Below are 11,043 nucleotides of genomic sequence, written 5' to 3'. Positions count from 1 at the left end.
AAGTGTTTTTCATATAAAAGGCTTTGCATACTCATCGTTTTCTGTGTAATAAGGATAATTTATCCATTCGTTATTAATAAAAGTCAAGTGTTTGTTTTTAAAAATTTTGTCTTATCTCACCATATCTATATGTGTGTGTTGTGTGATTATTATGAATCATAATTGCAAACTTATATTTATAGCACCATAACTCTTCAATTAATACTTTATTTATGTATTGAAGAAAATGACTAGTGGTGCGCAAACAAATGACAACAACACTATTCCCAACATCACTCTCTCTGCCGAGCAATTTCAGATACTTTTAGCTGCCGCCCAGGGCAACCACAGCAATGGCAACAACGGTCAACAGAATCTCCCCAAAACTTGTTCATACAAGGATTTCTCAAATTGCAAACCTCCAAGCTATAAAGGAACTGAGGGACCGGTTGAACTAACCCGGTGGTTCGAAAAACTTGAGTCTATTTTCAGGATGTGCAATTATGCCGATGTTGATCGCGTTAAGTTTGCTACAGGATCTTTATATGGCGGTGCATTAACTTGGTGGACCGCATACTCTCAAACTGTGGGACTTGATGCTGCAAATGCCATCCCATGGACTGTCCTAAAAAGAATGATGACGGACAAGTATTGTCCAAGAAATCAGGTCCAGAAAATGGAAAGTGAGTTCTGGGAACTCAAGGTAAAGGGTACTGACATTGAGGCTTATACCAACCGTTTCTTAGAGTTGGTTACATTGTGCCCTGACATGGTACCTACGGAACACAAGAAGATTGAACATTATGTAGAAGGTCTGCCTGATGAGATTCAGGGTAATGTCATAGCTGCTGGTAAAGAGACCGTCGATGGTGTGATATTGATGGCTCAAAATTTGGTAATGGCGAAAAGAAGGAAGCTCGCCACTAATAAGCAAACCGAAGTAAAAGCTGCTGATAATAAAAGGAAGTTTGAGCCTGCTCAGAGTTCGGGTCAGGGTTCAAACAAAAGGGTTAGTGATGCTACAAAAGTGGTTATATTGGAACAAAGCCGTTATGTAATCACTGTGATAAGCATCATCATGGGAGGTGCACTGTTGAGTGCAGTAGGTGTAAGAAGATTGGCCACTTAGCCAAGAACTGTAAGGTTGTGCTGCCTGCAACCAACACTCCAGCTGCAAAGACTGATCCAACCGTGCCTACTTGTTACGGTTGTGGGGAAGTTGGGCATTTCAGAAACCAGTGCCCTAAGAACAAGACTGCAACAGCGGGTAATGCTAAGGGTAGAGCATTTGTCATGACTACCGAAGAGGCCCGTGAAGAAGATGAAGTTATAATGGGTACGTTCCTTGTTAACAATTGCTATGCTACTGTTTTATTCGATTCTGGTGCTGATAGAAGTTATGTGTCTACGGAATTTTGTGCCTTATTCACTGAAAACCCACAAGCCTTAGAAATCAAGCGCCTTGTAGAAGTAGCAAACGGTAAGGTTATGAAAGTAGACAATATTTATAAAAATTGTGATCTGATTCTAGCTGACAAAAACTTTAAGATCAACTTACTGCCAGTCGAATTAGGAAGCTTTGATGTAGTTGTAGGGATGGATTGGCTAACCCCGTTGAGAGCTGCAATCATGTGTTATGATAAAACCATTAATATTCCTCTTGAGAATGGTGAAACCCTAATCATACAAGGAGAAAAGAGTGGTTCTAAACTTAATATCATCTCTTGTATAAAAACCCGTAAATACCTGATGAAGGGGTATCAAGCCATCTTAGCTAATGTTAAGAAAGTCGAACCGGAAGAGAAACGAATTGAAGATGTTCCGGTGGTTACAGAATTTCCTGAAGTTTTTCCTGAAGAACTCCCTGGTCTCCCACCTCAAAGACAAGTCAAGTTTCAAATCGATCTAACTCCAGGTGCTGCACCTATTGCAAAGGCACCATATCGACTAGCTCCATCCGAAATGAAAGAATTATCCATCCAACTACAAGAACTCTTAGAAAAAGGATTCATTCGTCCTAGCTCATCTCCATGGGGAGCACCTGTTCTTTTTGTTAAGAAGAAAGATGGCACGTTGAGAATGTGTATTGATTACCGAGAACTCAACAAGTTAACTATCAAGAACCGTTATCCACTTCCGCGTATTGATGACCTATTTGACCAACTGCAAGGGTCAAGTATCTATTTGAAGATTGATCTTAGGTCAGGGTATCATCAGTTGAGAGTCAAGGAAACTGATGTTCCCAAGACTGCCTTCCGAACTCATTACGGACATTACGAATTTCTTGTTATGCCTTTTGGTTTAACAAACGCACCAGCTGTATTCATGGATCTTATGAACCGTGTATGCAAACCTTATCTTGATAAATTCGTGATTGTTTTCATCGACGATATCTTAATCTATTCCAAGAACAAGCAAGAGCATGAACGACATTTACGTTTGATCATAGAATTGCTAAAGAATGAACAATTGTATGCCAAGTTCTCCAAATGTGAATTTTGGTTACGAACAGTTCAATTTCTCGGACATGTGGTTAATAGTGAAGGAATACATGTCGATCCAGCAAAAATCACTGCTATTCAAAACTGGGAAGCGCCTAAGAATGCGAAGCATATTCACCAATTTTTGGGACTTGCTGGTTATTACCGAAGATTTATCGAAGGATTTTCTATTCTGGCGAAACCTCTTACTAAGTTAACTCATAAGGGGAAGAAGTTTGAATGGTCTGAAGAACAAGAATCTGCGTTTAAGATTTTAAAGGAGAAATTGACCACAGCGCCGATTCTATCTTTACCTGAAGGAGACGAGGATTTCATAGTTTATTGTGATGCCTCGAATCAAGGTTTCGGTTGTGTATTGATGCAACGTCAAAAAGTTATTGCATACGAATCTAGACAACTTAAGAAACATGAGAAGAATTATACCACACATGACCTGGAGTTAGGAGCTGTGGTATTCGCTTTGAAGATATGGAGACATTACCTTTACAGAATTAAATTCACGATGTTTACCGATCATAAAAGTCTTCAACATATCTTCGATCAGAAACAACTAAACATGAGGCAACGACGATGGGTTGAACTACTAAACGACTATGATTGTGAGATTAAGTACCATTCCGGTAAGGGAAATGTTGTTTTCGATGCTCTCAGTCGAAAGGAGCGTAATAAACCTATTCGAGTTCGAGCTTTGAACATGGTTATTCAGACTAATCTTACAACTCGAATCCGTGAAGCACAACTTGAAGCATTGAAGGAAGAAAATGTTCAACTCGAGGGACTAAAAGGTCTTGAAAAACAACTTAAACTCAAGGGAAATGGAACACGGTATTTTAATAATCGAATCTGGGTCCCAACCTTTGGAAATCTTCGAGAACTAGTCTTGGATAAAGCACATAAGACTAGGTATTCTATTCACCCAGGCTCTAGTAAAATGTATCATGATGTGAAAGAGTTTTATTGGTGGCCTAATCTGAAATCTGATATTGCTGAGTATGTGAGCAAGTGTCTTACTTGTTTGAAAGTTAAGGCCGAGCATCAAAAGCCGTCTGGTTTACTTCAACAGCCAGATATTCTGCAGTGGAAGTGGGAATGTATCACTATGGACTTTATTACTAAATTGCCCAAGGCTTCTAGTGGCAATGATACTATTTGGGTCATAGTGGATCGCCTTACTAAATCTGCACACTTTTTACCGATCAAGGAAACTGATAAGATGGAGAAATTGTCACAACTTTACATCAAAGAGATTGTCTCACGACATGGAGTCCCTATTTCTATCATTTCTGATCGCGATAGTCGATTCACTTCTAGATTCTGGAAAACTTTACAATCTGCTCTTGGAACTAAACTCGACATGAGTACCGCTTATCATCCGCAAACTGATGGCCAAACTGAACGAACCATTCAAACATTTGAAGATATGCTTCGTGCTTGTGTTATCGACTTCGGCAAAGGTTGGGACAGACATCTGCCCTTGGCTGAATTTTCTTACAAAAGTTACCACTCAAGTATTAAGGTTTCACCTTTTGAAGCCTTATACGGACGAAAATGTAGATCACCCCTATGTTGGGATGAACTAGAGGACAGACAATTGACTGGTCCTGAAATCATACATGAAACTACCGAAAAGATCGTACAGATTAAGAAATGATTGGAAACTTCCCGCAGCCGACAGAAGAGCTATGCTGATAAACGTCGAAAGGATTCGGAATTCCAAGTTGGTGATAAAGTCATGTTGAAAGTATCCCCTTGGAAAGGCGTCATTCGTTTTGGTAAACGAAGCAAACTAAGTCCGCGTTTTGTTGGACCTTTCAAAATTACTGAAAGAATTGGTCCCGTGGTGTATCGATTAGAACTACCTGCTGAGCTTAGTAGAGTACACAACGTATTTCACATCTCGAACCTGAAAAAGTGTCTTGCTGATGACCCACTTGTTATTCCTTTGGATGATCTCCACATTGATGATAAAATGCACTTCATCGAAGAACCTATTGAAGTTATGGATCGTGAGATTAAACGCTTGAAACAAAGCAACATTCCCATTGTTAAGAACCGTTGGAATTCACGACGTGGCCCCGAGTATACCTGGGAACGTGAAGACCAAATGAAACGGAAATATCCCCACCTCTTCTCAACCGCCGATGCATCCGAGAAGTCTACTTGAAACTTCAGGACGAAGTTTTCTTTAACGGGGAGGTACTATAACAACCCTCACATTTTCATACTTGAATTGACTAATTTGCCTATAGGGTTGTTATCCATACGTAATATATAATTAAATTCGACGTTGATCAAATATTTATTTTTAGTCGACACGTTCTGTTAACTAAAGTTTACACTAATTATATAAAATAACTTTAGTTAATATTAATGTGTATTATATTTAAAACTATATGTAACATAATTATTAATTAAATGATAAGTTATTTTAATCATTATATATATTTTTAGCTTATAAAAAAAATAAAAATAAAAAGAAATAAGATTTTTTTTATAAATTAAATAATGAGCCCATGAATTTTGACTAAATATTTTCAAAAACAAAAACTTATTAAAAACATTTTTAACATGTTTTTATTATTTTCTCAAAATTGGCACCTTTATTTTATTATTTTTTTTCTTTTCACCAACCATTTTTTACCTATAAATAAATGGCTCCTCATTCATTTTTCCTTACCAAACATAAAAACTTAAGTTATTCTCTCAAAACCTTGAAGGAAATTTGAGGTACTTTCTATTTTTATTAAATTTTTTCAATATTGTCATTTATATTTATTGTATATTCTTTGTAAAATTCGAAATTAATTATGTTTATATGTTATAATTAGTATTATAAGTGTTATGATGCATAAAAACAATTTTGATAATTTATGGAATATTATTTATAATTAAATACGAATTATGTAGTGTTTAAACGTAAAAACAATGTAAAATTCGTAATAAATACTTTTAACCAAAAATAAAATATATATAATTTTTTTATGAGTTTTTAAAACTTATATAGATCTGAAAAAATTATAAAAATAATTACTTGGGTTGAATTGGTATTTATTATATAATTAAACTCTATTATTATGTAATTCGAAGGTAAATTAAGAATAAATATAAAATAATAAAAAAAAAAAATTTAAATATTTTTCTACAGGTTATTAGACTGATAGAAACTTATAAAAATTATAAAAATAATTATTTGGGTCTATTTAGTTATTATGTAGAATTAAAATTATTTTATGAATACATTAAGGGTAAAAACAAAAATAAATACAAAAATATAATAAAAATGTTTTCTTAAATTTTTTTACTAATCTATATGATTAACTAAGACTATAAAAATTATGTATGTAATTTTTAGATATTTAATTTATTATTTAGACATTTTTGAATAATGTTCGATTAATAAAACACTATTATTTTTGAAGTAATTTAGGTATTTATTTAAAGGTAATTATATTTAATATATATAAGACATACTAAGGTATAATAACTAAATATTAAATAATACTTAGGTTATATTATCACAAATATAATTATTAAGTACATTAATAATTCGTTGTGTGTATACACCTAAAGTGAAGGTTAATCAAAGATAATGTATAATTCATGTGAACTTCGTCGCTACTCACGGTCATAAGTGAATGATGTCTAGGTTGCCATTTATGGGTAAGCTTGTGGATCTCGAATGCCATGACTTAGATTCTGGTCAAGAGTCCTGGGCCCCCGGTTACATCTGGTCATTCCTGACTTATTTTATAGCAACGAAGTTTGAGTAAAGTTGTACAACGTCTTGCTAAAGATTAACCCGAACTTTCTAAAATTGGAAAATTACTATAAGTGGAAACTTTCCATAAATAGTAACCTTCCGAGAATGGAAATTCTTTAGTGAACCATTACTATCAATATAGTACTATATACTATTGTCTGTTAGGCAATGTCTGATCATACGTTCTATCTCTAGGTTGAGATCTCGGTCACGTCCTTCCGTTCAATTATTTCGTGGAATACTCTTTTGTGCTACTAAGGTGAACTTCATAGCCCCACTTTTTACTGTTTCATAACTGTTTTATAACTTTTGGGGTGAGACACATGCTTGCTTTATAACTGTTTTACACTTAGACACAAGTACTAAATTGTTAACTATGCTATCATGCTTTGATTCATGCTAAATCCCTACCGTAATATCGTCAATTGCTACGTTTAAATGCAAACTTAATTATTGTGAGTAGGCCTATTGAGAGTATCGTCTCTAACCATTCGACCGTTGGTCTTTGGTTACATAATAATGATTCCACGACACTGACAGTACAAGGTGTCATAGGGTAAATTGTTTAGTAGCGATATTACAAACTGCAGCAACACTTTTAGATTGATATATCTATATTGATCAACTTTAAACTAAATCTTGCGGTCTAAAACTTTCGATATTATTTATAAACCTATGAATTTCACTCAACCTTTTTAGTTGACACTTTAAGCGTGTTTTGTCTCAGGTGATGATTGAGCTAGCTGCTACTTGCTACTAGGTGATTGATGTATGCTTTGCTGCTTGCATGGAGTTCATCATTCATATTTATCATTTTGTTTAAGACATTTTCCATTTACTGTACTCTTATGATGTAAAACTTTGAATAATGCTTTCGCTGTTTATTTAATAAATAAAATGTCTCATTTAGAGTCGTTCTCGCTTATACAACTGTGTTATGATATGATTGGTTACAATTACCCCCGGTCCATTTTGGGGGTGTGACACATTCAAATGTTGGAAGACATGTTGCGAGCGTGTTTTATTGACTTCGGTAATGGTTGGGATAGATATTTGCCGTTGGCTGAATTTTCTTATAATAACAGCTATCATGCAAGTATTAAAGCCGCACCATTTGAGGCACTAGATGGTAGAAAGTGTAGGTCTCCTATCTGTTTGAATGCGGTTGGAGATGCTCAACTCACAGGCCCAGAAATTACTCATGAGACTATCGAGAAGATTGTGCAAATTAAAGAGAGGTTGAAAACTGCCAGGAGTTGGCAAAAGAGTTATGCCGATGTTAGAAGGAAACCTTTAGAGTTTCATGTTGGTGATCGTGTCAAGTTAAAGGTATCACCTTAGAAAGGTGTGGTACATTTCGGTAAGAGGGAAAGTTGAATCCTCGTTATGTTGGTCCATTTGAGATTGCTGAGAGAATTGGACCTGTGGCTTATCGTTTGAAATTGCCACAAGAGCTTAGCGCTGTTCATGACGTTTTTCATGTATCAAACTTGAAGAAGTGTTTGGATGAGGCCGATGAAACCATTCCTCTTGATGAACTTCATGTTGATAAACAACTCCATTTTGTTGAGGAACCTGTCGAGATTATGGATCGAGAAGTTAAGAAACTCAAGCAAAGTAAGATTCCTATCGTCCGAGTAAGGTGGAATGCTAGATGCGGGCCCGAGTTCACTTGGGAACGTGAAGATCAGATGAGGCAGAAAAACCTGCATTTTTTCTCAAATAGCGAGTCAACCCCTGCAACAGCTTAAATTTCAGGACGAAATTTTCTTAACGGGAAGGTACTGTCACGACCCTACTTTTTCCGTTATCTTTTTCCATTTATATTTAACGTCTGTTAATTAATATTCGTGCCACATTATTTTTATGACTTATATTATTATTTTAGTAATAATATATTCTTTACTATGTGTTATATGAATATATGTATTCGTATTTAAAATTGTACGTTTCTACGTATCGTGGATTTCTATCCGGTGGATCATTTCGATTTTCAAACCAATAATCAGACTTTTGTGAATTTTGAATCCAAATTAATTTATTTATGATATTTTTATATCATATGAGTATATATAGTATTTCTATATTTTATTTTTCGCGTGTGCGTGTTTCCTCCGAAGATTTAATCATGTAACGGTGTTTTCGCGAATCGGGTTTCATTCGGGCTTTTGGGCCACAAACTATTATACAATACTTCAAGTTGGGCTAAAAGGGAGCCCACTCCCATCTAAATTTGGCCAAAAATCCCCATGGAAAAGGGGGGGGGGGGTGGGTTATGTGTCACTTTTTAAAACTTGAGATTACTTAATCAAAACCTAGCACACTACTTCATTTTAACCTAAAAATTCTTTTCTCCCTTTCCATTTTCTCTCATGGCTGTCCTCTTTCATCATCATCATCATCATCATTATCATCATCATCATCCTCATCATTTCATCATCAAATATTGCTTGAATCATAGGGCTTTTAGTATAATCGGATTCCTCTCGTCATTCTCTACGCGTATATATCAATTGATTATTGATTCGGGTATAATCACAAACCCTAGATTTATATTTTTTATCTATTTTAACTGATTATGATTTTATTTTGATGTTATAGTACTTGTATGTTGTTGTGTTGTTGATTTGATGCGTAGAAATGCTCGATTATGAATGTTTTCGGTTTGATCAAAAGTGGACAGCAGATTTTTGTTTAAAATCAGTATACTTAACACATGTTTTTGGTTAATTAGAGTGTATAAATGATTTCCTCTCATCAAGAGCATAATTTTACGCTTTGGATTCATGCCATTTCGAGTTACGGATCATAAATTATGCATGATTTAGGGTTTCGATAAGATTGAAATATGATATCTTGTAAGACCAGGTTTGGTCCGACTTTGTGGTCATATTTGGAATCTTTAGGGTTTACCATTGGGTTAGGATTGATGATTGGATGAACATTCATGTTCGGGTCATCGAAATCCGAGCCACGGATCACCCGGAATGGCTAAAACAAGTTTTGAAACGGATTAAAGAAAAGTTTGGTTCATGGCTGTTCTTCACGACCCAAAGAACTGATATTAGGGTGTTCTTGAATGTTCTGAGGTGTCGGGATGGTAGGTTAGACGAGGATATATATAAAATTCGTCAAAAACTGACACCCGAGGCTCAAGTTCTGACCCGGCGAATTTTTAATTAAACTTATGGTTATGAAATTAAAACTTAGGTTATAAATAATGATTTCATTATAATTAAATTACTTATCTTATAAAAGTAATTATTATTTATTAATACTTATGATATATATTAATTATATCATTTAATAATTACATTATGATTTAATTATTCTTATAATTAAACTTATGATTAAGATTAATAATACTATTATTATTAATGGAATACTTATGATAAGTATAAAACTTATGTTATGAGATTATTATATCAAGACTTATAGTAAAGGTTAATTATTTATTTATTTATTATAAGACTTAGTTATTATTTATTTATTATAAGACTTAGTTATTATTTAATTATAATACAATTTAATTATTAAATACTTATGGTTTAATAATTATATTAAAATACTTATGATATGTGTAACATTTCATAATTAATTCAAGATACTTATATTATGATTAATAATTCATTATTAATTAATAATACTTTTGATACGATTAATATTTAATTAATTATTTAAATACTTATGTTATATCTATTATATTATTTACACTTATATTAACTCTATAATTTGATCTAATTCAATTAAACTTATGATATGACATGATTATGCAAATACTACTTTAAATAATATTATAACTTATATTATTAATATAATTTACACTTTAAATTTCAATGTTGACTTTTGAGTTGACTTTCGGTTGACCAAGGTTGACTTTTGAGTTGACTTTCGGTTGACTTTGACTTTCAATTGACTTTTGTTGACTTTTCTAATTAAGGAAACTTTCCAAAAATAGACACTTTCTAAAAATGGAAACTTTCTAAAAATAGAAAGTACATGTTATACGTTGTCCTGATCATACCGAATCATACCGAGTGATATTCTATGCTTTACTACAACAAGTACTATAGTTATCATACTAAAACTTGACCTAAGTTAGTTATTTATATCGACCTGCTTTATTTTTAGGTCGCAGTTATGGTCATTCTTGATCAATTTACCTTTGCTGTTCGATTATCTGTTTCATTTGCATTAAGGTGAGTTATAGTCCCGCTTTTCATACTATTTTAAAGTATTTTTGGGATGAGATTACATGCAAATTTTTGTTTTACGTTTAGACACAAGTGGAAATTAATTTAAATTATTCATTATGAGTTGAACGAAAATATTTTCTAGTCTGGTAACTGTAATCACTGGTTTCTACTGGTGAACGCGAATCTTATAGATAGATCTATCGGGCTTGACAGCCTCATTTCGAGCTAGTCATGCTAACAATTTATAATTGGAATGTATTAGTACTTCATTATTTTTGAAGATACACATGTTCAGTGTATATTGTTGTTTGGTAAGGATCAGGAAATGGTTAAGCGGTTACCAGGCGGCTCATGGATTAATGGAATAATATTTTTATGTTTTCTAACATTTGAAATCTTGTGGTCTAAAGTTTATACGGTATTTAAACCTATAATTCACTAAACATTTTTTGTTGACAGTTTACTCGCATGTTTTCTCAGGTACTTGATTATTTAGCTTCCGCTGTTCTTAGAGAGTCTGCATGCATGTTGACAGCTTTTAATAAACATTAACTTGCATTTTATTTTGATTATATTAAATTGTGGGTGTTTGTTGGCTTTGTTTTGG

General features: G+C 33.7%; 1 protein-coding gene across 1 annotated transcript; it reads left to right on the top strand.

Annotated features, from left to right (window-relative positions):
• The first annotated feature begins 226 nt into the window (after nt 1–226).
• On the top strand, nt 227–10,804 carry LOC139868729 (uncharacterized). The gene is made up of 6 exons (XM_071857064.1): nt 227–988; nt 1,051–1,315; nt 1,511–1,602; nt 1,735–1,914; nt 10,372–10,439; nt 10,759–10,804. Exons 1-6 carry the CDS (start codon nt 227–229, stop codon nt 10,802–10,804), a joined length of 1,413 nt encoding a protein of 470 aa, XP_071713165.1.
• Nucleotides 10,805–11,043: the final 239 nt, after the last annotated feature.

This window comes from Rutidosis leptorrhynchoides, chromosome 9 (assembly GCF_046630445.1).
Source record: "Rutidosis leptorrhynchoides isolate AG116_Rl617_1_P2 chromosome 9, CSIRO_AGI_Rlap_v1, whole genome shotgun sequence".
Taxonomy (NCBI): Eukaryota; Viridiplantae; Streptophyta; class Magnoliopsida; order Asterales; family Asteraceae; genus Rutidosis; species Rutidosis leptorrhynchoides.
The sequence above is the reverse complement of the archived record's forward strand: the minus strand, read 5'-3'. Positions and strand labels throughout refer to the sequence as shown.

Bases quoted from the DNA above. Each gene is read 5' to 3' on its own strand.
- LOC139868729 (XM_071857064.1), top strand. From the start codon at position 227: ATGACTAGTGGTGCGCAAACAAATGACAACAACACTATTCCCAACATC. The intron at 1,316-1,510 runs GTACGTTCCTTG...ATCTGATTCTAG, and splicing joins AGAAGATGAAGTTATAATGG to CTGACAAAAACTTTAAGATC. The intron at 1,603-1,734 runs GCAATCATGTGT...TACCTGATGAAG, and splicing joins GGCTAACCCCGTTGAGAGCT to GGGTATCAAGCCATCTTAGC.